This window comes from Vulpes vulpes, chromosome 13 (assembly GCF_048418805.1).
Source record: "Vulpes vulpes isolate BD-2025 chromosome 13, VulVul3, whole genome shotgun sequence".
NCBI classification, from domain to species: domain Eukaryota; kingdom Metazoa; phylum Chordata; class Mammalia; order Carnivora; family Canidae; genus Vulpes; species Vulpes vulpes.
In genome coordinates, this window is record NC_132792.1 from 149,387,316 (window position 1) to 149,414,993 (window position 27,678).

Sequence of the window (27,678 nt, forward strand, 5' to 3'; positions counted from 1 at the left end):
GCTTCATGAGCATTGACAGAAGGCAAAAGACTCTTGGTTCTAAGGCCAAGGACTTTATTATTCAGAGCACAGCAAGTAGCACAAGCCCCGTGTTTAGGGGGGGTCCCCCTTGCCCTCTCCCCACCCCTCCCCCATGGCAATATGGAACAGTCCAGATAGATGCCACACCCACAGAGGTTTTGCCTGACACCGCAGGACCCCTGAGCTTAAGAAACCCAACCTTTATTGTACTGGGTGATAAATAAACCTGCTCTCTGTTCCAGTGAGAGTATTATTTCTGTCATCCAAGGTCCTTGGCTACAATGACCCTTGAAGAGATAGTCTGGAACAAAACCTGTCTGTGCCTCTGCTCCCAAGACATGCAGAAACAGGAGTTCTGTGGAGAATTCTCTCCCAACACGGAGCAGCCCAAATGAAGACGTATTAGATACATCATTCCTTGGGTCCAATCTAGGATGACTCCTGGGGAATCAACACATAGTGAATGAGTGTCAGGTGATATACTATATAATTAACCACCCTTCTAGCCTCATTTCTCTGTAATCCCCTCCTACCTTCCAGGTTTTAAGGAACTATTGGTGGTTCTTCGCCTTGTTCTGCTATCCTCCCTTCACTTGGCTTGCTTTATTTTATTTTATTTTATTTTATTTTATTTTATTTTATTTTATTTTATTTATTTTATTTATTTTATTTTATCTTATTTTATTTATTATTTATTTATTATTTATTTATTATTTTTTATTTTTTTATTTATTTGGCTTGCTTTAGTTTAAATGCCACCTTCTCCTGGAAGCCTTCCCTTCCCCAGCCCCTTTCCCTAGTTGGTGTTTCCACATCCTCCTTCACTATACACCCTACAACAGGCGGGGATAAAACCAGAAACTCAAATGTCACACAACCATATATATTTTGGACTCTGACTCTACCTGGAATCATAAGTCCAGCCACTTCCTCTACCCCCTCCCAGGAATGTTTCATATCTGTTGACACACCTGTTCCCTCATAAACATGTAGGGACCAGCATTTTCCTCCTTCTCTGCTCTGGCTCCCTGTACGGCTGTCTGCAGGTGAGTTTCCAAGTCAAGGCCACTAATGCTTATGCAGGAAGGCCTCCCATGGCACTCCTGGTACTCCAGAATGAAGATTTCAGCGTGGTCACCATTGCTACTGAAGCTGCTGTAGGGGTTCAGAATGTAGGGGTCCTAAGATGTGCCACTTTGGCCTGTAGAGTAAGGTTACTCTGAGTTGAAAACCATCAAGGCCTAAAAGACTCAGGAAGAAACCCTGACCTTCTCCCTAACTGCCTGAAAGAATTTAGATAGAGGATCTGCTCCAGGAAGAGAACTATCACCATCGATAACTACAGTGTAATATGAACTAGGTGTGAGATAAGGAGGAACCAGAGCTAAGCTTGTCACTATTCCTGTGTCCCACTATTCCTCTCAGTGTCCCATCTTCCTGTGAATGGCTTTCCTTCTCAGGTGACTCAATTCCTCTGATTTTCCATTTCAAGAACTGATTTCAAGGTGATATATATCCAATAAGGATGAATGGAGGCATCGCCTTTTTATTAAGAAAAAATTTAAAAAATATTTTATTTATTAATGAGAGACACAGAGAGAGAGAGAGAGAGAGAGAGAGAGAGAGAGAGAGAGAGGCAGAGAAGAGGCAGAGGGAGAAGCAAGCTCCATGCAGGGAGCCCGATGCGGGACTCGATCCTGGGACTGTTGGATCATGCCCTGAGCTGAAGGCAGACACTCAACGGCTGAGCCACCCAGGCGTCCCTATTTCTAAAAAAATTTTAAAAAGATTTTATTTATTCATGGGAGACACACAGAGAGAGGCAGAGACATAGGCAGAAGGAGAAGCAGGCTCCCCATAGGGAGCCCAACATAGGACTGGATCCCAGGACCCCGGGGATCACGCTCTGAGCCAAAGGCAGGTGCTAAACCACTGAGCCACCCAGGCATCCCAAGTCATCTCCTTTTTATTTCTTTTTCTTTTTTATTTATTTATTTATTTACTCATGAGAGACAGAGAGAGAGAGAAAGAGAGAGAGGCAGAGACACAGGCAGAGGGAGAAGCAGGCTCCATGCAGGGAGCCCGACGTGGGACCCGATCCCAGGTCTCCAGGATCATGCCCTGGACTGAAGGCAGGCACTAAACCACTGAGCCACACAGGGATCCCCGGCATCTCCTTTTTAAATGTGATCTTTCCCATTAAGGAAACAGAGCATCACCTCTGTCACCCTGTGGTCACATAGGTCATTCAAAGTGAATCCCTCTTGCCTGTGGGCCATTACATCAGCTCCTCTCTGCCTGGGAAGTTCTTTCCCCGTTCTTCTCACATCTGGCCCCTTCTCACCCTCTAGCAACTCACCTAGCAGGTCACATCCTCAGAGGCCTTCACTGACTACCATATCTAAAATAGAAAACTCTTGTGCAACTACTCATTACTAAGCAGGCAAAAGTAAAAGTCACAGGATATGCCCTGTACGTTCAGTGAAGTCCTTGCCCTTGCCTTGCTACTCACGGACCAGCAGCATAGCAATATCTGGGAGTTTTTTTAAAAAAATATGTGATCTTAAGTATAGGGGAGGAACGTTTCTTCCTTTGTAGGTTCTTTAGCTGGTTAATAACTAAATTGATGTAAGAGATTAACAGGAGAGAGAAAAATTTAATTTCAGGTGGGAGCTCACAAAAACATGAGGCCAAAAAGGAAATGACCAAAGCAAAACTTTTATACTTTTCAGACAAAGAAACAAATTTGTGAGGAATTAATAAGTCCAGGCTTGGGGTACTGAAGTGGTGAAGAAGAAACAAGTGTTTGTATGCCCTCTTGGAGCTGAAGTCCCTGTTTCTGGTGATAAAGATGTATCTGTACCTCCTGATTCGGGAGGGTACCTTTTTTTCTTTTAAACAGAAAAGCGACCATTTATTTATTAAATTATACAAAAAGGGGAGGGGAGGGAGGCAGCTGTGGGGCTCAGGGCAGGGTACGTTTCACAGGGGAGATTTATTTCTTGCTTGCAGGGGGACAGAGGAGGCTGAGTGTCCTTGCACCACTGCTTCTTTTTTTTCCCCCACTGCTTCTTTTTAAAAGATTTTATTTATTTATTCATGAGAGGCACAGAGAGAGAGAGAGAGGCAGAGACAGAAGCAGGCTCCATGCAGGGAGCCTGATGTGGGACTCGGTCCCGGGACTCCAGGATCACGCCCTGGGCTGAAGGCGGTGCTAAACTGCTGAGCCACCTGAGCTGCTTGTACCACTGCTTCTTAAGTAACTTTGATTGAAGATAACCCAAATAAGGGGCATTTGTGTGGCTCAGTTGGTAAAGCATCTGCCTTTAGCTTAGGTCATGATCCCGGGGTCCTGGGATCAAGCCCCACATCAGGCTCTCTGCTCCAGGGGGAGCCTGCTTCTCTCTCTGTCTACGGTCCCCCTGCTTGTGCTCTCTGTCAAATTGAAAAAAAAAAAAATATTGCAGAGTGGTATGTTTGGGGGGCACCCTGCTGTGGACCTCATCATTGGTTTCACTCCAGCTCTACTGAAATGGAATATATATATATATATTTTAAGATTTATTTATTTATTCATGAGAGACACAGAGAGAGAGGCAGAGACACAGGCAGAGGGAGAAGCAGGCTCCATGCTGGGAACCTCAATCCCAGGACTCCAGGATCATGCCTCAAGCCGAAGGCAGGCACTTAACCACTGAACCACCAGGTGTCTCTGGAATTTGTCTTTTTTTTTTTTTTTTAAGATTCATTCATTCATTCATTCATTCAATCATTCATTCATTCATGATAGACATGTAGAAAGAGAGAGAGGCAGAGACACAGGAGGAGGGAGAAGCAGGCTCCATTTAAGGAGCCCGACGCGGGACTTGATCGATCCCGGGACTCCAGGATTGCGCCCTGGGCCAAAGGCAGGCGCTAAACCGCTGAGCCACCCAGGGATCCCCTGGAATTTGTTTTTTAACAAGACTCTCAGCTGACTTATATACACTGACATTTGAAAAGCATTGCAGTTTAACACCTTTCTTGGAGTCACTCTATTTTCCTGCACATGGTTCTCACCTTTGGCTGCACCTCAGAAACATCTAGTGAGCTTTCCAAAAATTCATTTTCCTAGATCCCGGTTCCAGCAATTCTCATTTAAATTACCTGGGTTGGGCCAAATGTGAGGGGAACTTATGAAAAGCTCCCCTGGCAATACTGATTGTGCAGCCAGGAATGAGAACTGCCGCTCTGGCTGGGACTGAGGGAGCCTTCCAGTTAAATTCAGGTTGAAAGGATCCTCTTTAAGGGGCTGAATTCCAGACCAGAAGAAATCCTGGGTCTCAAGCATCATTCTGAAACGTATAGGCCGGGGGTCGGGTCAGCAAACCATTTTCCGTATAAGGCTAACAGGTATCTCTGTCTTTACATCCATGTGATCTCTGATGCAACTAAGCAATTCTGTCCCTGTAGAATGAACACAGACACAGGAAATGGAGGAGCATAACTGTCTTCCAAGAAACCTTTGTGGACATTGAAATCTGAATTTCATATAATTTTCATATGCTGTAAAATATTCTTTTGATGTTTTTCCAATCATTTAAAAATATATCCAATTCATGCAAGAGTTACACATCTAGCTAATCCTAATATCCGACCCAGTGAAAAGTTTTCTATTTTTAAAAATTTTGGGGCAGTCCCAGTGGCTCAGCGGTTTGGTGCTGCCTTCGGCCCAGGGTATGATCCTGGAGACCGGGGATCAAGTCCCATGTCAGGCTCCCTACATGGATCCTGCTTCTCCCTCTGCCTGTGTCTCTGCCTCTCTCTCTGTGTCTCTCATGAATAAATAAAAATCTTAAAAAATATATATAAGCAACAGAAACGAAATCCGGCAAATTTAAGGAAATGAACTTACTGAAGGTTATCGGATAGTTCCTAAAGTCAGGACTGAAAAATCAAATTCATGCCACTGAACTAGACGCATAAAGACTATTGCCACAGCCACTGGGCATAGACCCTGCAGTGAATACTGCCAGTCTTGCCAAGTTGGACTCCAAATTTGCTGCTATACTGGCCACTCTTGCCGGAATGGAGTCGAGTCAGTCCAGGCCTCTTCGTTGTCCCTAGCATAATTCAAAATTGAGGGTGGGCCATAATATAATGCCTTGGTTGCAAAGAAGGCTGGAAAGTGACTGCCTGGCATTTTCAACTTCTACAAAGTGAGAGATTCTCTAAAGAAAGCAGTTCACATGTGTGATGGCCAAAAAAGATAGTCAAGATGTCCATCCATATGAACCTCAAGACCTCTAAACTCCCCTACTGCTTCCCTCAGTTACTGCCTATCCACTCAAATTCAGAGTTCTTGATTTGAAGTATCCGAAGGATGGCTTTTGAAGAATGTTAAACTAATGTAGAGATCAACTTGGGAGGCACTATGATATTTGGAAAAAAATGCTCAAATGGAAATCAGGGGATTATAATTCTATTTTTTAAAAAAGATTTTATTTATTTATTCATGAGTGAGAGACACACACAGAGAGAGAGAGAGAGAGAGAGAGAGGCAAAGAGATAAGCAGGCTCCATGCAGGGAGCCTGACGTGGGACTCAATCCCGGGACTCCAGGATCAGGCCCTGGACTGAAAGTGGCGCTAAACCACTGAGCCACCTGGGCTGTCCAGGGGATTATAATTCTAAATGTATCACACATAAGTTGTGAGCATTTATATAATTCATTTAAATTACTTGGGTTTCAGAAGCAATCCACAGAAAGGTCTTGTACAGAGGACATCAGACTTTTAACACTTTTCTTTTTTCTTTTTTTTAGACTTTCTTTTTTAGACTGCTGAGCCACCCAGGGATCCCCCACTTTCTGCTTTTATATGCAACGCATGGTTCTCTATATTTATTAAACTATTAACTTGGGAAATGTTATTTGCACCAGTTTTAACATGCAAGGTATAAATACTACTCAGGTTGTTCATGTATTATAAGGATGCTCACCAAAGAAGTCATTGTTTTTGGACATGAGCTTGCTATGGAATTAGCCAAAAATAAGGAGGGCCTACTGGGAAGTTTTTGCCTGGAGCCTCATGTTTAAGCTTGTAACACTGATAATCCCTAAATTATCTCATTTTGGGATCCCTGGGTGGCTCAGCAGTTTGGCGCCTGCCTTCAGCCCAGGTTGTGATCCTGGAGTCCTGGGATGGGGTCCTGAATCAGGCTCCCTGCATGGAGCCTGCTTCTCTCTCTGCCTCTGTCTCTGCCTCTGTGTGTCTCTCATGAGAAAATAAATAAATAATCTAATTTATTTCCACTCTATCTTTTTGAGTGACTTTGTAATTATTAGCACAGACTGTCATAATTTTATTTTTATTTTTATTCTTTTTTTTTTTTTTTTTAAGATTTTCTTTATTTATTCATGAGAGACACAGAGAGAAAGGGGCAGAGATACAGACAGATGGAGAAGCAGGCTCCATGCAGGGAGCCCGATGTGGGACTCCATCCCAGGTCTCCAGGATCAGGCCCCGGACTGAAGGCGGTGCTAAACCGCTGAGCCACCAGGGCTGCCCCAGACTGTCATAATTTTAAAAGGACAGTGAAGAAAAAATAAAATAAAAAGAACAGTGAGATTTGCTTGTGATTGGAAAGTTAAAGTCTAAAAAGCACAGAACAGTTTCTGGAAACCCTTTGTAAGTTAGTCAGATCCTGTAAATGAAATGTCAATTCATGCATGTCACTCCAAAATATTCAATCAAAAGCTCCAAAGAAAGAAAGGGCAAATAAAAAAATTCAACTCTGAAGTATGAACGTAGCTCAAGCACCCAAAAACAAGACTCTTCTTTATGTTCAGTTTAGAAGTATCTGGGAGAGAGGAAGGAAACGTGACAACAAGAGATCAGTGGAGGATTATGAACTAGTAGGCAGGAGACAGAACTAGGAGCAAGGTGATCAAATGAGCCCTTGGTCACGTAACAACAAAAGAAAAGAGTTGATATTCATTTTTATTTTTCAATTTATATTTATTTTTATTTTTATTTTTTTAAGATCTTATTTATTTATTCATGAGAGACAGAGAGAAAGAGAGGCAGAGACAGGCAGAGGGAAAAGCAGGCTCCATGCAAGGAGCCTGACATGGGACTCGATCCCGGACTCCAGGGTCAGGCCCTGGGCTGAAGCAGGCGCTAAACCGCTGAGCCACCCGGGCTGCCCTCAATTTATTTATTTATTTAAAAAAGATTTTATTAGGATCCCTGGGTGGCGCAGCGGTTGGCGCCTGCCTTTGGCCCAGGGCGCGATCCTGGAGACCCAGGATCGAGTCCCACGTCGGGCTCCCGGTGCATGGAGCCTGCTTCTCCCTCTGCCTGTGTCTCTGCCTCTCTCTCTCTCTCTGTGACCATCATAAATAAATAAAAATTTAAAAAAAAAAATAAAAAAATAAAAAAGATTTTATTTATTCATGAGACACAGAGAGGGAGAGGCAGAGACACAGGCAGAGGAAGAAGCAGGCTCTTCATAAGGAGCGTGATGTGGGACTGGATCCCGGACCCCAAGATCACGCCCTGAGCCAGAGGCAGATGCTCAACTGCTGAGCCACCCAGGTGTCCCTGCAGCCAAGGTTTTTAAAACTTAAAAATATAAAATATCACTGCATGCAAAAATAGATACATTTTAATAAAGCTATGTAGATTTTAAACATGCGACAAAATTCAGACTAGAACTTAAACTCAGTTTATTATTACCTAAACCTTGGGGCTTGGCATTTAACAATGGCCGCACAAACCACTGGCCTCATAATAAGTCAAAATCTAGGATTGATACAAAAACCTATACATTTTCCTCTTAAGAAGCACTTCAAAGTACTAACAACTCAGTTTTACAAATCCAGAAAATAGATCTCTGACAGTGTATGAAATGAGATGATTATCTTCTACATAAATCCTATGGTGGTAAAGGATCAAATGTTAGCTGTCCTAGTAGTGCTCATGTCTTACCTGGGGGAGCCTCCTTTGCCAGAAGAAATGGTTTCAGTTCATATGGTGGTTCTACTAAGTGGGGTGAGGTAAGAAGCAGTGGTGTTTCTCAATCTCCTGTTAGGACCCCATTAATTGAAGCACAAGGTAGAATCAGAACCCAGGGTTTCAGGATCCTAGCCTGGTTTTAGGAGAAATATTTCTCTAAAATTATAATCTTCATTATCCCTATATAATGGCTTCTTCGGTTCAGACTCTAACTCAGAACATTTCGTTCTCTCAAATACTGTTCTCTGCAGCAGATTTGATTTTGCAGCTACTTCTGGAGCAGTTGATGAAGCTTGGGAAACAGTCTCAATGCATTCTGTGTTGTCACTTCTATAACTTCTTCTACTGAGATCCCCTTCACCTTGGCAATATATTCTGCTGAAATGGAAATGTTTTGGGGTTCATTTCGTACCTGAAACAGAACAAAGCAGAAAGTGAATGAGATATGACACTCAAGGGAAGCCACCTTGGAGACCACAGATAAAACAGAACAATGTGAGTTGGTAAAAACCAATGAGTTGGTTTTTGTTGTTTTAACGTCATGTTAGGGGAGGCAAGCAGGAAAGGCAGAGAAGGCCCTGAACTTCAGCTTAAGAGCTACAGCCACAATGCTGTAAGTCAGTATTTCTCTTGAGAAGAGCCCTGGCATATTACCATTGAAGTTCTGGCATCTAGCATATGAAGCAGCCTGCAGGTGGTGACACTTGGTGATCTGCCTGCCTGACCTGATGGATTTTTTTTTTTTTTTTTTTTTAGATTTTATTTATTTATTTGAGAGAAAGAGAGAGAGAGAGAGAACACAAGCAGAGGGAAAGGGAGAGGGAGAAGCAGATTCCCCATTCAGCAAGGAGTCCAACAAGGGACTCAATCTCACAATCCCGAGATCATGACCCGAGCTGAAGGCAAACACTTAACCGACTAAGCCAGCCAGGTGCCTCCAGAGACAGGATTTGAACCTAGGTCTTTCTGACTTAGACACAGCTTTTTCACTATACTGTCCTGGCTCTCATTATTATGTAAATTAAGACCTGGCCAATATCTGGTAATATTTGCTGGAGCACAACAGCTATATGATGAATAAAACCTCTTAACCAAGCTTTAAAATAGGATTCTACTGTATTACACAGCTAAACTGAAAATAGCTCAAAAGAAAGATACAATCTAAATAATGCAGGAATTAGATAATCACTTACCTGTTTTTCTGGTCCTAGTGCAGGTGAATCTGTTTCTAAGCAAATTGAAGTTAAAGGCAACTGTTTCACAAGTTTCTGCTTCTTAGAGAAAAGAGAAAGCCAGTCAGTTTAAAACATGAGACACAAAGATAAAAAAAGTTGCGTTAAACCCATGTACCAATGCAAACTACTCTGTAGGAACCTAAAATTCATGCTTTCATATTCAATTGACTACATACATTACTAAATGCTCACCGCAATAAATGTAGTTGCCATCTGTCACCATACAAGATTATTACAGTACTACTGAATATATTCCCTATGCTGTACTTTTCAACACCATAACTTATTTTGTAACTGAAAAGTTTGTACCTCTTAATAACCCCCTTCACCTATTTTGCCCATTTCCTCACCCTCTTTCCTCTGGCAACCACCACTTTGTTCTCTTATAAGAGTCTGTTTGATTTTGTTTGTTCATTTGTTTCGTTTTTTAGATTCCACATATAAGTAAAATCATATGATACTTGATTCACTTAGCATAATACTCTTTTGGTCCACCCATTTTGTTGCAAATAGCAATATTTCATTCTTTTTTATGTCTGAATACTAAATCATTGTTTATAACAGTGAAAAACTAGAAATGACTTAACCTTTGCTTCAGATAATGATTAAATAAATTATGTTACGGGACACCTGGGTGGCTCAGTGGTTTAGTGCCTGCCTTTGGCCCAGGGCATGATCCTGGGGTCCCAGGATCAAGTCCCACATCGGGCTCCCTGCGTGGAGCCTGCTCCTCCCTCTGCCTATGTCTCTGCCTCTCTCTCTCTGTGTCTCTCATGAATAAATAAAATCTTTAAAAAAAATAAATTGTTACATCCACATTGTGGAGTATTATGCAATCACTTTATTTTTAAAAAAATTTTTTTAAAAAATATATTTATTTATTTATTCACAAGACACACACACACACAAACAGAGAGAGAGAGGCAGAGACACAGGCAGAGGGAGAAGCAGGCTCCATGCAGGGAGCCTGACATGGGACTCGATCCTGGGTCTCCAGGATCTTGCTCTGGGCCGAAGCAGGCTCTAAACCGCTGAGCCACCCAGGGGTCCCTATGCAATCACTTCAAAGATGAGGTGGATCCATACTTAGAGACACAAGCAGATATCCACAAGTTCTCATAAGTATTTGGAAATTGAGCAAAACACTTTGAAATAATCACTATGGTCAGAGAGGAAGTCATAAGTTAAATTAGAAAATATTTCAAACTGAAAGAAAGTGAAAATACACCATCAATCAAAAATCTGTGGATTCTAACTACTAGAACTGGCTAGAGCTAATGCAACTATAGCATTAAAGGTTTACATTAGAAAATAAGAAAGATTTTATTTATTTTTAAATATTTTATGTATTTATTTGAGAGAGAGACAGAGTGAGAAAGGGTATGAGTGGGGGGAGGTGCAGAGGGAGAGGGAAAAGCTGACTCTCCAGTGAGGAGGAACCCGGACCAACTGTTGGGCCCAATCTCAGGGCTCGATCCCAGGACCTGAGCTGAAGGCAGATGCTTAACTGACAGAGCCATCCAGGCGCCCCTCAAAATAGGAAAGACTTTTTTTTTTTTAAAGATTGTATTTATTTATTTTGAGAGAGAGTGAGCTTGCCAGGGGAGTAGGGGTGTGTGGCGTGGTGAGGGAGAAGCAAGCTTCCAGCTGAGGAGGGAATCTCCCCATAGGGCTTGATCCCAGGATGCTGGGATCATGATCTGAGTTGAAGGCAGATGCTCAACTGAGCCATCCAAGCACCTCAAAAAAGATTTTAAATAAATAACCTAGGGCAGCCCCGGGTGGCTCAGCAGTTTAGTGCCGTCTTCAGCCCAGGGTGTGATCCCTGGAGACCTGGGAACGAAGTCCCACGTCGGGTTCCCTGCATAGAGCCTGCTTCTCCCTCTGCCTGTGTCTCTGCCACTCTCTCTCTCTCTCATGAATAAATAAATAAAATAAAAAATAATAATCTAAAGTTCTACCTTAAACTATAAAATGAAACTATAAAAAGGATAATATATAGGCACACCTTGTTTCACTGCGTTTCAAAGATACTGATGTGTTTCTCTGTTTTGTTTTGTTTTACAAATTGAAGGTTTGTGGCAACCCTGCATTGAGCAAGTCTGTGGGCACCATTTTTCCAACAGCATTTGCTCATTTCCTGTCTCCTTATCACATTTCAGTAATTCTTGCAATATTTCAAATGTTTCATTGTTTCTATTTCATTGTTACTCTATTTGTTATGCTGATCCATAATCAGTGATCTTTGATGCTGCTACTGTGATTGTTTTGTAGCACCATGAACTGCGCCCATAAAAGATGGTAAACTTTTTTTTTTAAACATTTTGTTTATTTATTCATAGAGACACACACAGAGAGAGAGGCAGAGACACTGGCAGAGGGAGAAGCAGGCTCCTTGCAGGGAGCCTGATGTGGGACTCGATCCCGTCTCCAGGATCACACCCTGGGCTGGAGGCGGCGCTAGACCCGCTGAGCCACCAGGGCTGCCCCAAGATGGTAAATTTAATGGATAAAAATTGAGTGTGTTCTGACTGTTCCATCCACCAGCCATTTCCTTGTCTCTCTCCCTTTCCTACTGAGACACACAATACTGAAATTAAGCCAACTAATAACACTACAATGGCCTCTAAGTGTTCAAGGGAAAGGAAGAATCATATATATCTCATTTTGAATCAAAAGCTAGAAATGATTAAGCCTGGTTAAAAAAAAAAAAAGATAAGCTGTAAGTGAGACCAGTTTGGGCCTGTTTGCTGCGTTGTGAATACAAAGAAGTTCTTGAAGGAAATGAAAAGAGCTGCTTCAGTGAACACACAGACAATAAAGCAAAACAGCTTTATTACTGATATGGAGAAAGTCTGAGTGGTCTGGAATGAAGATCAAACCAGCCACAACCTTCCCTTAAGCCAAAGCCCAATCCAGAACAAAGTCCTTCAACTCTATGCAGGCTGAGAGAGGTGAGGAAGCTACAGAAGAAGAGCTGGAAGCTAGCAGAGGTTGGTTCATGAGATTTACAGAAAGAAGCCATCTCCATAACATCAAAGTGCAACGTGGAACAGCAAGTGCTGATGTAGTAGCTGCACCAAGTTACCCAGAAGATCTAGCTAAGAGAATTCATGAAGGTGGCTATGCTAAACAACACATTTTCAATGTAGACAGAACCACTTTATTGGATGAAAATGCCATCTAGGACTTTCATACCTAAAGAGAAAAAGTCTATGTCTGCCTTCAAAACTTCAAAGGGGAGGCTGACTCTCTTGTTAGGTGCTAATGCAGCTGGTTGACTTTAAGCTGAAGCCAATGTTTACTCACCATTTCAAAACTCCTAGGGCCCTTACAAATAATGCTAAACTTATTATGCTTGTGCTCTATAAATGGAACAATAAAGCTCAGATGCAGCCACATCTGTTTACAATACGATTTTTTTTTTTACAATATGATTTGATAAATATTAAGTCCCCTGTTCAGACAAAAAAAATTCCTTCGAAATTATTACTGCTCATTGACAACACACCTAGTCATCCAAGGGCGCTGACGGGAGATGTATAGAGAGTAACGTTGTTTTTGTGCTTGCTAACACAACATCCATTCTGCAGTCTGTAGATCAAGGAAAAACCTCGACTTTCAAGTCTTATTGTGAGAAATACATTTTGTGAGGCTACAGTTAGTATCACATAGATAGTGTTTCCTTGGATGGATCTGGGCAAAGTAAACTGAAAACCTTCTGGAAAGGATTTGCCATTCTAGATGCCATTAGGAACATTTGTAAGTCACAGGAAGAGGTCCAAATATCAACAGTAACAGGAGTTTGGAAGAGGTGATTCCAACTCTCCTAGACTTTGAAGGGTTCAAGACTTCAGTCAGGAAAGTAACTACAGATGTGGTAGAAATAGTAAGAAAACTGGATTAGGAAGTGGAGCCTGGGGCAGCCCAGGTGGCTCAGTGGTCTAGCGCCGCCTTCAGCCCAGGGTGTGATCCTGGAGACCCAGGATCGAGTCCCACATCAGGCTTCCTGCATGGAGCCTGTTTATCCCTCTGTCTGTGTCTCTGCCTCTCTCTCTCTCTCAGTGTCTCTCATGAATAAACAAAATCTTAAAAAAAAAAAAAGTGGAACCTGAAGATGTGAATAAACTGTTGCAATTTCACAATAAAACTTGAATGAATGAGATGTCATTTCCTATGTGTGTGCAAAGAAAGTAGTTTCTTGAGATACAATCTACTCCTGGTGAAGATGCAGTGAAGATTGTTGAAATAACAACAAAATATTTAGAATATTATATAAACTTAGTTGATAAAGCAGTGACAGGGTTTAAAAGGACTGACTCCAATTTTGAATGTTCTGTAGCCAAAATGCTATCAAGGAGCATCACATGCTACAGAGAAATCATTCATGAAAGGAAGAATCGGGTAGCCCCGGTGGCACAGTGGTTTAGCGCCTCCTGCAGCCCAGGGCGTGATCTGGAGACCCTGGATCAAGTCCCACGTCAGGCTCTCTGCGTGGAGCCTGCTTCTCCCTCTGCCTGTGTCTCTGCCTCTCTCTCTCTCTCTCTCTCTGCATCTCTATGAATAAATAAATAAAATCTTTAAAAAAAAAAAAAGGAAGAGTCAATGGATGCTGCAAACTTCATCGTTGTCTTATTTTAAGAAATTGCCCCCCAAAAAAAGAAAGAAAAAAAAGAAATTGCCACAGCCACCCTAGCTTTTTTCAACCACCACCCTGAACAGTCCGCAACCATCAGCATTAAGGCATGACAACCACCAGCAAAAAGATTATGATTCACTGAAAACTCAGATGATGGTTAGCATTTTTTAATAATAAAATACATGTATTTATTTAAAATTATCTATTTATTTGAGAGAGGGTGAGCACATACCAGCTGAGAGGGGCAGACGGAGAGAGAGAAAGAATGTGAAGCAGACTCAGTACTGAATATGGAGCCCCAAAAAGGGTCAGATCCCATGACCATGAGACCATGACCTGACTGAAATCAAGAGTTGGGGGCAGCCCCGGTGGCACCGCGGTTTGGTGCCACCTGCAGCCCGGGGTGTGATCCTGGAGACCTGGGTTCAAGTCCCACATCGGGCTCCTTGTATGGAGCCTGCTTCTCCCTCTGCCTGTGTCTCTGCCTCTCTTTCTCTCTCTCTGTCTCTCATGAATAAATAAAATCTTAAAAAAAAAAAAAAAAAGAGAAATCAAAAGTTGGGACACTTAACTGACTGAGCCACCTAGCGCCCCACAATAAAAACTTTTAAATTAAGGTATGTACATTGTTGTTTTAGACACAGTGCTATTGCACACTTAATAGACTACGGTATAGGTATGCACTGGGAAACCAAAAAACTCATCTGATTTGCTTTACAGTGATATTTGCTTTGTTGCAGCACTGTGGAACTGAACTCGTACCATCACTGAGGTATGTCTAGATCATGACCAAGCAGAATTTACCCAAAAAATACAAGGTTGGTTCAACATTAGAAAATCAATCAATACAGTTTACAGGCCAAGAAAATAAAACAAATATGATCATCTCAGTAGAGGCAGAACAAACATTTGACAAACAAAAAATGGAAATTAGGTTGATAGAAATAAAGTTTCTTTAAAAAGAGCCTGGGTGGCTCAGTGGTTGAGCATCTGCCTTTGGCTCAGGACATTATCCTAGTCTAGGACAGAGTCCCACATCGGGCTCCCAGGAGGAAGCCTGCTTCTCCTGCCTCTCCCTATGTCTCTGTCTCTCTCTCTGTGTGTCTCTCACGAATAAAAAGAATCTTAAAACAATAAATAAATAAAAAGAAAAAAAAACTTGACAACATCCAATATATATTTTTTTAAGATTTACTTATTTGAAAGAGAGAGGGACAGTGTGAGTGGGAGGGGAAGAGGAAGAAGGAGAGAGAGAGAGAAGCTTTTTATTTTTTTTATTTTTTATTTTTTTTGAGAGAGAGAAACTTGAGCAGACTCCCTGCTGAGCACAGAACCTGATGCAGGGCTCAATTCCACCACCCGGAGACCATGACCTAAGCTGAAACCAAAAGTTGGATGCTTAACCAACTGAGCCACCTAGGCCCCCCATATATTTGTCTTTTTAGTTGGTGAGCTGTAATAGTGTTTTATAAATTCTGGATACTAGACTCTTATCAGATATAATTTGCAAATGCCTTTTCTCATTCTGTGGGTTATCTTTTCATTTTCTTGATAGTGTCTTTGAAGCATAAAAGTTCAAAAGATGGGGATGCTTGGGTGGCTCAGCAGTTGAGCGTCTGCCTTTGGCTTAGGGTGTGATCCCAGAGTTCAGGGATCGATTCCCACATTGGTCTCTCTGTGGGGAGCCTACTTCTACCTCTGCCTGTGTCTCTGCCTTCTGTGTCTCAAATAAATAAATAAATAAATAAATAAATAAATAAATAAATAAAATCTTAAAAAAAAATTAAAGTTGAAAAGTTGTTTTATTGTGGAAGTTTTAAGTTTTGATGATGTCCAATTTATTTTTTTTCTTTGGTTGCTTGTGCTTTTGATATCATATCTAAGAAGCCACTGCCTATTTCAAGGTTACAATATTTCGATCTGTTTTCTTCTAATAGTTTTATAAATTTTAGCTCTTATATTTAGGTCTTTGATCCATTTTTGAGTTAATTTTCATGTAAGTGTGAGGTAGGGACCTATGATTAATTTTTGTAATGTAACTGGAATAGTATTACAAGTGTGTAACATAAGCTCATATTTGTATTTCACAAAGCATACAATGAGGCTTAGTTAAGCAATAACTTACCTGTCCACTTCTTATAACAGAAGGAGGAATTGAGAAGAAGTACCCAGCTTTTACTCCTTCCATGGCTACAGATGGCCGACCATCAAATGCATGCAGAAGCACTTTGTCAGCACCTATTTAAAGAAAAAAATCTTTAAAAAAAAAGAAAAAAATCTCTTATACCATCAAACCTTTTCTAAAAGTTTATAAACTGTCAAGTTATTGTTCCTACCAGGTTTTTAAGCAGTGAATTATCCTTAATAATAATGCTAGTGGGGCAGCCCCGGTGGCTCAGCGGTTTAGTGCCGCCTTCAGCCTAGGGCGTGATCCTGGAGACCTGGGACTGAGTCCCACGTCAGGCTCCCTGCATGGAGCCTGTTTCTCCCTCTGCCTATGTCTCTGCCTCTCTGTGTCTCTCATGAATAAATAAATAAAATCTTAAAAAAAAAAAAATGCTAGTGAAAGAAGAAACAGGATGCTCAATGACTCAGAGACTCAATAATCAGGGCTGGCTTCACAGTCACCTCCAGTTCTTACCGGATAGCTGCTCAGTAATCATAAAAATCATATTCTCAGTAATTCCAGTGATTCTCATCACTGAGAAACACACTGCTTTCTAGTTGCAATTACATTTACTTTACTATTTGATACTGTTTTTTTCAAATGGTAGGTGTGATCATTAATGGGTTACAGTCATAAATGAATTATGAAATCAATTTAGTGGGTCACGACCTACCAGCATATGCTTATATGTGTGTCTGCATATATGTATGTGCACATATTTATATATGCCTATCTGAACATACACATAGATAATACTGCTTCTCAAACTTGGTCAGATTTTTTTTTTTTTTTTAATTTTTATTTATTTATGATAGTCACAGAGAGAGAGAGAGGCAGAGACACAGGCAGAGGGAGAAGCAGGCTCCATGCACCGGGAGCCCGATGTGGGATTCGATCCCGGGTCTCCAGGATCGCGCCCTGGGCCAAAGGCAGGCGCCAAACCGCTGTGCCACCCAGGGATCCCTTGGTCAGATTTCTGTATGTATATATACTAAGTCTCAAAATAACCTCTTAGTACCAAAAACAATACATATGTGTATATATTGCAACTCAAAGTATATTTCTTACTGTGGATGACATTTTAAAAAGTCTGAAAAGTAATAAGATATGTTTTTACTTTAGAGCAACTGATCAAGATGACTATATTTTAGGTATGATGGCCACAACCTGCATAATAACATTTTCTGAAGCAGCAGCCAGAAAACATGCAAGACAGTAAGTAACCCATCTCTGGTTTGTTTTTTCCTCCCATTAATCAGGTGGTTAAGCTGATTAAAAAATTGGAGCTGTTGGGACACCTGGGTGACTCAGAGGGTTAGCATCTGCCTTCAGCCCACAGCGTGATCCTGGAGTCCCGAGATCGAGTCCCACATCTGGTTCTCTGCATGAAGCCTGCTTGTCTCTCTGCTTGTGTCTCTTCCTCTCTCTCTGTGTCCCTCATGAATAAATAAAATCTTAAAAAAATAAAAAATAAAAAAAAAATAAATCGATGGCTCCGATTTTTTTTTTAAGATTTTATTTATTTATTCATGAGAGAGACATACAGAGAGGCAGAGACACAGGCAGAGGGAGGAGAAGCAGGCTCCATGCAGGAGCCCAACGCAGGACTCGATCCTGTAACTCTGGGATCACACCCCGAGCCACCAGGTGTCCCTATTTTTTTTATTTTTTAATTTTTATTTAATTTTTTAAAAATGGGTTTTGTTTTGTTTTTAGATTTTATTTATTTATTCATGAAAGACACACAGAGAGAAAGGCAGAGACATAGGCAGAGGGAGAAGCAGGCTCCATGCAGGGAGCCAATGTGGGACTCGATCCCTGAAATCCAGGATCACACCATGAGTGGAAGGTAGAAGTGCTTAACTGCTGAGCCACCCAGGCATCCCGGAGCTGTTGATTTTTAAATTAAGGAATATAAATTATTTGATCCAATTTTTCATTTGCTTTATGCTGGCCTTCTAAAGATCATCAAAACACTTGAAAGTAGGCTAACTTACAAAATCACCTTAGTTGATTTACACCTCCACCCTTGCCCCATTCCCTTCCCTTTTAATTTTTTTTTTTAATTTTTATTTATGATAGTCACAGAGAGAGAGAGAGAGAGGCAGAGACACAGGCAGAGGGAGAAGCAGGCTCCATGCACCGGGAGCCCGATGTGGGATTCGATCCCGGGTCTCCAGGATCGCGCCCCGGGCCAAAGGCAGGCGCCAAACTGCTGCGCCACCCAGGGATCCCTCCCTTCCCTTTTAGAAATCAAATTGAAACATGGTTTATTCTATGAGAAAATGGAGTGGAACCATCAAACTTAAATATTAGGCCCATTCTTTTCAGAACCTAAATACCTTGCTCATTTAAGAGGCTGATGGTGGGTCTTCCAGCAGAGCGTGAGTGAACATTTCTGTTTAACAACAAAAAAATTCCTTTTAGGTTCTTAATCTGAAAGCATTATTTCTGTTCTATTAAAGTAATTCAGAGAAAAAGAAATGCAGAGCTCCATATTAGGAGAACCATTAATTTGTTCTACAGCTATTAATATAAAAAGAAGATTGATTAATTAACCTACAAAGGCAAATTTAATCTCTTGGCTAACTGGACCTGTTGGATTAGGACTTGTCGTTGCTCTTCCTTCTGCTCATCAGTGCCAGCAAATCTGGGGGAGAAATCTAGTCCCACCTGTAGTAGAAAAATATAACAGATTTACATGTTTATGGCTCAATAAATTCAAAAGACGTACTATGGAGCAGTGCTGTCCTAGAGAAATATGATAGGAGCCATACGTGCATGCCACATATATAACTTTATATTTTCTAGTAGCCACATTAAAAACAGTAACAAGAATCAGGTGAAATTAATTTTAATGATGTATTTTATTTAATCCATACATCCAAATCATTATTATTATATAGTAATATTATTTCAACACAAAATCAATATAAAAATGATTGCATTATTTATTTTCTCTTTTTTTTTGGGTACTAAGACTTTGAAATCCTGTGTGTTTTATATTTATAGCATATCTCATTTTGGACCAGTCACATCTCAAGTGCTGAACAGCTGTATGTGGTTACTACATTGGACAGTGAAGATTATAAATGACTGTTTTCTTTGATACTATTTTGGCAGATATTGCTATGGTCTATATTCTAAATTTAAGTGTTATCTTTTGTATTTGATTAAAAGTGGAGTTTATTTTAAGTGATAAAAATGTTTTACAACTGTATATTAAATAAAAAATGTTTATTACAAATTCTAGCCTATTTTTAAAAAAATATTTAATTTATTTATTAGGTAAGCATTATGTGCAGTGTGGGGTTGCAACTTAGAACCCTGAGATCAAGAGTCACATGCTCCAGCAACTAAGCCAGCCAGGCACCCCAACAAATTCTAGCCTTTTTTTTTTTTTTTAAAGACTTTATTTACTTAACATGAGAAACAGAGAGAGAGAGAGGCAGAGACATGGGCAGAGGGAGAAGCAGGCTCCATGCATGGAGCCTGACGTGGGACTCGATTCTGGGTCCCCAGGATCACGCCCTGGGCTGAAGGCGGTGCTAAACTGCTGAGCCACCCAGGCTGCCCATGCCTACTTAGTGTATGTTTGTACATACTACGTTAACTAACTACAGAGATGACTCTATTTAAGAAAAGGAAAAAAAAAAAAGAACAAAGTACACAGAAATGCTAATAAAGTAGTTTTCTTCCATTAACATAAGTCTATGGTGGGGCTTTCTATTTTTTGTCTCCAAGTGCTTTTGCTTATTGAGGAAATACTGACAAATTATTATCCAGCTAAATGAGGTGAATATAATTATCTAAGTCAGTTATAATCACCAATAGTGAACTGAAGATTATATTTATATATCATATGAAAGTCTAGATTAGAAGTCATTTGATCAGCTATTTGATGTTACCTCTCCAATTGCCAACAATTGATCCTTATAATTCTCCATAATGGGCAAAGCTACATCCAAATCCTGGGAGAAAAAAAAGGTAAATTTGTTTAAACAGAAGGGTAAGGGAACTGATACTTTAGATAACACTTTTATATGCCAGGCATTATACTATACTGGATCCTTTACATACATTCAATACCTTTAACCAGTTGAAGAAGTAGTGATAGTCATCCTTCTGTAACAGTGAGTCCTATTTGGAAATTTGAGTAGAAACATCTCATATGGACCCCTGGGGGGCTCAGCGGTTGAGTGTCTGCCTTCGGCTCAGGGTGTGATTCCAGGTCTGGGGATCAAGTCCTGCACTGGGCTCCCTGTGAGGAGCCTGTTTCTCCCTCTTGCCTATGTTTCTGTCTCTCTCTCTGTGTGTCTCTCATGAATAAATAAAATCTTCAAAAAAAAAAAAAAAAAAAAAGAGAAGTTCCCACTTAAACACTACCTAATATTTAGGAGGAATTTCCTAACATGTAGGACTGATTTGGATTTCCTCCTGGAATAGGTGACCAAGAGAAAAGAAAGCCAACAGGTAGTCACCTTTGTAACTCAGCTTTCTGGGAGTGCACTGTGTTATGTCCTCCTCTTAGGATGCTAATGGTTTTTAAGTTTTTTAATAGCAATAATCTCATACATCCTCTTCACTATTTTCACTGATTCCTTTTGTCTTTATAATCCTGCTTAGCCTATTTTTGTCCTAACAATTCAAGAGTGTAAACATTAATTATCACAAATATGCTTGTTTGTCAACTATTGAAGTAACTACCATTAGTTTCCATGATATTACTATTTCCACTTAAAGAGAATTCACTCTGTGAGGGTTCCCTTGTAAGATAAGGCAAAGACAAATATATGGAAAGTTTGCTTCTAGGTATCTTTTAAACTACTTTGAGGGTTTTAGTCTTAGGATATGTAAATTGTTAAGAATGTCTATTGTGGATAATCAGAACAAAGAAGAATTAAGAAAAAGGAGGTAAAACAGAAGCAGCAGGAGATTTTATAATTATGCTTCTGGACACAGGAAAACCAACATCCACAATCCCTATCACATTATCTTTCGTCTTTAAAGCACTGGGTACTATCTAAAGTTTACCTGTTCTTGTAACTAATTGTTGATTGTCTGTCTGCCCCCAACTAGAATCTAGCTTCCATGAGAGGGATTTCCCTCTCTATAGTGCTTAGAGCAGTGCTTAGAATTCAGTAGGCGCTCACTAAACACTTGCTGACTAACTATTCATTCATGAGAGACACAGAGAGGCAGAGACACAGGCAGAGGGAGAAGCAGGCTCCATGCAGGGAGCCCGACGTGGGACTCGATTCCGGGTCTCCAGGATCACACCCTGAGCCAAAGGCAGATGCTAAACCTCTGAGCCGCCCGGGATCCCCTTGCTGCCTAACTAAATGAATGCCTATTCATATAAATCTCTATATAAATGAAAGAAATGCTGTCTTGCTATGATCCCCTACATTTTGAGAACCGTATCTCTCCGGCAATTTAGCTAATTTTATCATATTAGGAGAATAATTCAGGAAAACTACCAGGACAAATATTTATTTTTACCTGAAGTGAATTAAAAGCACTTTTGTTTCAAAATAGAGCTACCTGGGGTATTCTAATGTATGAATACAGATTCATTTTTATAAAATATGAAAGACCTTGTATTTTAATTTATTCATAGGCAACAAAAAGTCTTCACTTCTTCCAAATGGGGGTTGGCTATCAATCCCATTTTGTAATAAAACTCTTAAGAAACTGTATCTTCCTGATTCTGAGTCAGGAGGCAAGTCTGAAATATGAGACATATTGGCTATTATGACTCAGTGAGATCTTATAGGTAGGATTTTTTTTTTTTTAGAGCCGGTATTAAAGCAGTGCAGTTTAATAGATCAAGAGATTTCCTTTAGAGAGGGTTTAACGTTCAAGAAGATACTGTGTACTTGAACTCATCTGTCCCCTTAGGGTACTACATCTATAAATTTGTATCTTCCTTTTTCTAGATATTTTATCACTTTTTTTGCCAAAGCAGTATGACGACATGGTAAAAAAGACGTGAAAACAAGTGACTCATAATTCTACTTGATCATTACAGCTAATGTTATTTCTTTTTTTTTTTTTTAAGGTTTTATTTATTTATTTGAGAGAGAGAGAGAGAGAGAGAGAACGCACAAGAGAGCATGAGCTGAGGGAGAGGTAGAGGGAGAAGCAGACTACCCGTTGAGCAGGGAGGCCAATGCAGGGCTTGATCCCAGGACCCTGGGATCATGACCTGAGCCACAAGCAGATGCTTAACTAACTGAGCCAACCAGGCAACCCAGCTAATGTAATTTCTGTCTTTTTCTCTCTAGTCCTTTCCTCATTGAATGTATTTTTACACGGATGTTACAACTAGGGAGTAAACAATTTGGCATCCTGCTTTTCTCTCTGTATTACACTATAAACATTTTCCTCATTGCTACATAAAATAAACCTTATAGTTCTCATTTTCCATACATGCATTCAGTGAATACATATATTTAACACTCTACAAGTTAATTTTTTCCTTTATTTCCGAGCCTTGAGGCTATTTCTGTTTTTTTCTCTACTACAAATAATGCTGCAACAAACACCTTTGTGAAAGGTAGTATTTCCTTCTTCTGGATTATTGCCTTAAAATATAATCAGAAAGAGGAGCATTACTGAGTCAAAAGGTATCACTTTTTTAATGATTTTTGTTTTATACAACTTTTACCTTTAATGTGACACTTCTTTGGTCTCCTGGTGAAACTCCTTGAACAGGATGAACACCCAAGCATGGCAGGACAAAGCCCTTATACCTAAAAATGTACAACACATTAAGAAAGCAGGAATATTAAAGTACTAGACAATGTTACACTAAAGAACAAACATGAAAGAATTTTTTAGAGCTATGTTGATGTGATTTTCTTTAAAAATGGATGATCTTTGATAGTATAAATATGACCTACTAACTGCAACCTTATTAGCAACTCTTTAAATTCTTGATGAGGAGTAGCACCTTTCTGAAAGCTGCATAATCTTTTCAAATTCTCCTGAATGTTCAGCAACCATCACAAGAGCCATAACATTGGCCTGAAACAAAAATGAACAGAACAGTTAGAATCTCAAACAATCTACATCTAACATAACTGAAGAGAAATTTAAAGTCTTCTGTACTTTAAGTTATTCTTGCTCACTTATACTCCATCAATATAACCATGATGGCTTTCACTGAGTACTTATTATGTTTCAGGCACTACGTTCAGTGAATATAAATATTACCTCATTACCTCAATCTACACAAACCCTATGAGGTAGGCATTGCTGTACTTCATCATATAGGTCGGGAAAGAGTTTTGGATGGAGTCAAATAACTTTCTCAAGATCATTATGCCTGTGTAATTCCAGAGCCCATGCTCCTAATAAAGCTGCCATATTGAATGATGGCTGTGTATGTAATAACGTATTGGCAACCATTTCTATCACTTTAAGGGAAGGCTACAAAATAATAGTTAAATAAAAATTAGTAACTTTTTTTCTGAAACAAATCAAAACGTCTTAGAAAACTTGTAATTTCTCCAAGATCGCTGGAATAACGCTCCTTTAGGAAGTGACAGATAAATCAATTTGTTCCATGTAACTGGTAAGCGCACTAGCTGTGAGGACAGGTTTTGGATTCAGACTATCTTGTCCGTATCATTTTACTAGCAGTGTATCTTCAGGTAAGTAAATCTCTAGGCCTGAATTTCCTTCTCTATCAAGTGGGTAATGGTTGGCTATAAAATAGTAGCTTCTTCATACGGATGCTGCCAAACATTAAATGAGATAACGAACAGAGAGGGCTTAGCTCAGCCTGGCATATACTATACAGTTAATTAATGCTACTTATTATTAACAAAGCAAGATAAGCATAATGTATCTAAATTTCAAGCTGTTCTACCTTGAAACAGAGGGCAACTATAGATATTGACTTACTTTCTTGGCTTTCTCCAACACATCATCCAGATCCTAAAATGAGCATAAGTAATCACAATTATTTTAGATGAATAAGTAACTGCTCTTTGGAAGTGTCTATCAACGTAGTCAAGGAGCCATAAAGAATGACAACAATGGCAAGGAACAGTGTGATAGAATGTGAAGAGCTACACTGACTCGCTTTGCTTACTCTTCCTTGCTCTCACTAAAATCTGGCTTCTCTTCCTACTCCACTAAAACAGAAACTGTTATTGTAAATTATATAAAGGACATTTCTCTGTCCTCCTCTTACTCTATCCATCAGGAGCATTAAGAAGCCCTCACCCGTTCACTCCTTTCCTGAAATACTTCCCACTCTTGGCTTCTGCAATACCCCTCTCCTGCAAACACCACCCTCCACTAGCTGCTAATTCCAGTCTCCTTAGCTGGCTCTCTCCTCCATCAGATTTCAGGACCCTGTGCTCCTCTCTCCCTACACACCCCAGGTGATCTCATCCACAGGTTTTAATACCATCATTATGCTAATGAGTCCCCAGTTTTGATCTCCAGCCTAGAATTCTCTCCTAAGCCCAAGACTGACGTTTAAAAATGAATACAGGGCATTTCCACTTGGATGGATATTAGGCTTAAACATGTACTAAACACAGCTGTCTCTACAAACCTATTCCTTTTATCTGCCCTCCCCAGTCTCAATCTTCCCTCCTCAGTAAACAGCACCACCATCCTCCCTACAGCATGATGTCCTTTTTTTCCTTCCCTCTCCACATCCAATTTCTTACCCCATACCATTGAGTCTATCTCTAAAACACACACTGAGGGCAGCCCGGGTGGCTCAGTGGTTTAGTGCCGCCTTTGGCCTAGGGCGTGATCCTGGAGACCTGGGATCGAGTCCCATGTCAGGCTCCCTGCACGGAGCCTGCTTCTCCCTCTGCTTGTGTCTCTCCTCCCCCCCCCCCCCATGAATAAATAAATATTTAAAAAAAGACACACACTGAATCCATCCGCTTTTCTCAAACTCCCCTGCAACCACCATCACCTCCTGTCTACATACAGCAAAAGCCTCCAAATTGGTTTTCTAAGGTCTACATTTGCTCTCCAACAGCAAAATGGTTTGTTTTTTTTTTAAAGAATTTATTTATTTATTCATGAGAGAGAATACACACACACAGAGAGAGAGAGAGAGGCAGAGACACAGGCAGAGGGAGAAGCAGGCTCCCTGCAGGGAACCTGATGCAGGACTGGATTCCAGGACCCTGGGATCATGCCCTGAGCAGAAGGCAGACACTCAACCACTGGGCCACCTAAGGGTCCCAGCAAAATGTTTTTTTTTTTTTTTATTAAGATTTTATTTATTTATTCATGAGAGACACAGAGAGAGGCAGAGACACAGGCAGAGGGAGAAGCAGGCTCCATGCAGGGAGCCGGATGCCGGACTTGATCCCGGGTCTCCAGGATCACGCCCTGGACCCAAGGCAGATGCTCAATCACTGAGCCACCCAGGTGTCCCGCAAAATGGTTTTTAAATCGAAATCATATCTTGTCGCTATCCCTTAAACAAGCAAACAGAAAAAAACCCCTTTACTGGATTCACACTGTCCTTACCTACCTCACCTACCCCCTGCAAACCTCTAGTCAAGGGCTCCCTCTCCAGCTCATCAGGCTCCAGCTAGCCAAATCCCACGCTGTCTGGAGTCTGCAAGACACCCACCATCTCGCCCGGCTGGCCCTTTGCCCTTCCAGTTCCAGCTTCGGCGTCACCTCTGGAGAGGTTTTCCCCCTTGAGAGACTCTGCTCTTCATTGTCTAATACCAGCTCCAGGGTTTCCAGGGCAGCGCGTAAAGCACTTGGTTTTAAGTCTGATTTTGTGTGTCCTCCTCGGCCTGCTTCTGTCCCCCACGAGGCCCGGAGCGCACGGTGCGCGGCTAAAGCGCCCGAAAGCACACTTTTTCCGGGAAAAGTGGATGCTAGGCCAGGCCAGGCACCGACAGGCCGGTGGGGGGTGGGGAAACCCTCTCGGAAACGGGAAGGCCAAATAAAAGCCGCGCAGAGATGGCGGGCTTCGCTCTTCAGGATCGGAAGGGAACATCGGGGTGACCGAGGTCAAGTAGGGAAGTTAGGAGCAAGTCACTCAGGGCCACGAGCTGGGGCCTGGGAGGATGCGAGGCCTGGTCCGAAGGGTAGAGAGAAAAAAATAACCTGGAGGGAAAGGACTGGGGGCCTCCCCGCTCCCGCAGGCCGGGCCTCGCCCTTACATACGCTGTCAAAGTCCGGGGCCGAGAGGTGGCAGTGACAGTCCACCGCCCCGCCGCCCGCCGCCCCCATGGCCGCAGCCACCGCCGCGCTCCACTCTCCCGGGAGCCGCAGCCGGAACGCTGCGGCTGCGGCGGCTCGCGTTTCCGGCCGGACGCGTGTTTCCCGCCCCCCTTCCCCCGCCCCCCCCCAGCCCGCCTTTCCGCTCCCAGAGTTCCCGCCCGCGGTTCAAACTGGAAAGATGGCGGGGGCTCCCGTGTCGGGGGTCCCTTCCCGTCCGCGGGACGTGGAGAGAGAGGCGCGGCCGGACGACGGGGCGTCGGTCGCCGCCAGCTCCCCGGAGGACTGCCGGGTGCGCTGCACGTCGAAGCGGGCCGTGACGGAAATGGTAGAACTGTGCGGCCGCTTCGTGGACAAGCTCGGGGACGCGCTGCCGGAGGAGATTCGGGGGCCTGCGCTGCGGGATGTGCAGTGGGTACGGGCGCGTAGCCGTCTCCGGCCTCGTCACCCCCTTCCCCCTGCGCCGGGCTCTGGGCTCACCGAGGCGGCCCGAGAAACGCGGGGGGAGGCGGAATAGCTGCCGCGGCGTCATCCGGGTCTTAGGAACGGCTCGGACCCGCGCCGGCCGGTGGGAACGGAGAGGGGCGAGCTGAGCCTGTAACCGGAAATTACGGGAAGGGGAAAAAAAAAAAAAAAGTGTAATTAATGTCATGCTTTATGGAGCCCGCCCTATCCAAGATGCCGTTTTAATTTGTGATGATAAAAAAAAAACAACAAAAAAACGAACGCGGTCTTCTATGATTCTTCTGTTCGTGCTAAGCTGCTCGAACCTAGAGCCCATCTCCCTTGGGGCCGCCTTTTAAGACCTCGGGAACCTCAGAAAGTGGCTGGCTAGTGGCCCCCCTGCTGGGCAGGGCAGACGCAGACTCTAGCAGGAATTTTCCGGGAAAGGGTAATAATAATAATAATCCTGGAACTCAGCCGGGCACCGCGCTAGCGGTTCGGTCTTTCCTTTTTGCCTGTTTTAGGGCTTCCTGTAAAGCCCGTGGGAACATTTTCCCTACAAGTCTAAAGTGGGTAAGGATGCTGTCTCGGTTAGTAACTTCACCGGCCCTCGTAACCTTTTCCCCCTTCCTTACTCACATCTTTTGCAAAGCTCTGAAGAAGCTAGGGTTTGTTTTGTTTTTGTTTTTTTAAGATTTTATTTATTTATTCATGGGAGACACACACACACACACAGAGGAACAGACACAGGCAGAGGGAGAAGCAGGCTCCATCCATGCAGGGAGCCCGACGTGGCACTCGATCCCGGGTCTCCAGGATCACGCCCTGGGCTGAAAGCGGTGCTAAACCGCTGAGCCATTTGGGCTGCCCTGTTTTGTTTTAAAGATTTTATTTATTTATTCACAAGAGACAGAGGGAGAAGCAGGCTCCATGCAGGGAGCCCGACGTGGGACT

At 42.0% G+C, this 27,678-nt stretch overlaps 2 protein-coding genes and 1 long non-coding RNA gene across 8 annotated transcripts in view; 1 reads left to right on the forward strand and 2 right to left on the reverse strand.

Annotated features, from left to right (window-relative positions):
* Positions 1 to 33: 33 nt before the first annotated feature.
* LOC140595002 (uncharacterized) lies at positions 34 to 4,467 on the reverse strand. The gene is made up of 2 exons (XR_011996383.1): positions 4,168 to 4,467; positions 34 to 462 (listed from the first exon to the last, which is right to left on the reverse strand). It is a non-coding gene; the product is annotated as an uncharacterized lncRNA (long non-coding RNA).
* A 3,238-nt stretch (positions 4,468 to 7,705) lies between these two features.
* On the reverse strand, positions 7,706 to 26,351 carry TATDN3 (TatD DNase domain containing 3). Of its 5 annotated transcripts, none has more exons than XM_026001087.2 (10): positions 26,227 to 26,351; positions 23,971 to 24,003; positions 23,015 to 23,088; positions 22,730 to 22,814; positions 19,968 to 20,030; positions 18,623 to 18,732; positions 18,402 to 18,457; positions 16,018 to 16,130; positions 9,212 to 9,289; positions 7,706 to 8,430 (listed from the first exon to the last, which is right to left on the reverse strand). In XM_026001087.2, the coding sequence occupies exons 1-10, from the start codon at positions 26,290 to 26,292 to the stop codon at positions 8,287 to 8,289; spliced, it is 822 nt and encodes a 273-aa protein (XP_025856872.1). In that variant the 5' UTR covers positions 26,293 to 26,351; the 3' UTR covers positions 7,706 to 8,286. The 5 variants fall into 5 exon arrangements, with proteins under 5 accessions (XP_025856872.1, XP_025856871.1, XP_025856874.1 ...); XM_026001086.2 differs by having other exon boundaries at positions 9,212 to 9,292; XM_026001089.2 differs by lacking the exon at positions 26,227 to 26,351 and adding an exon at positions 25,679 to 25,950 and having other exon boundaries at positions 9,212 to 9,292.
* NSL1 (NSL1 component of MIS12 kinetochore complex) overlaps positions 26,291 to 27,678 on the forward strand; it is a 38,158-nt gene continuing 36,770 nt past the window's right edge. For both annotated transcript variants that reach the window (XM_026001082.2, XM_026001083.2), the window contains exon 1: positions 26,291 to 26,695. In XM_026001082.2, coding sequence (XP_025856867.2) covers positions 26,291 to 26,695 — 405 coding nt within the window. The remainder of the gene's footprint in view (positions 26,696 to 27,678) is intronic.

What these genes read in the sequence shown, in the direction of transcription:
- TATDN3 (XM_026001086.2), bottom strand. Translation starts at nt 26,292, where the DNA reads ATGGGGGCGGCGGGCGGCGGGGCGGTGGACTGTCACTGCCACCTCTCG. An exon ending in CGGCCCCGGACTTTGACAGC is followed by an intron (nt 24,004 to 26,226) that starts GTATGTAAGGGC and finishes TGCTCATTTTAG; the next exon opens with GATCTGGATGATGTGTTGGA. An exon ending in TGTTGGAGAAAGCCAAGAAA is followed by an intron (nt 23,089 to 23,970) that starts GTAAGTCAATAT and finishes TTTTTGTTTCAG; the next exon opens with GCCAATGTTATGGCTCTTGT.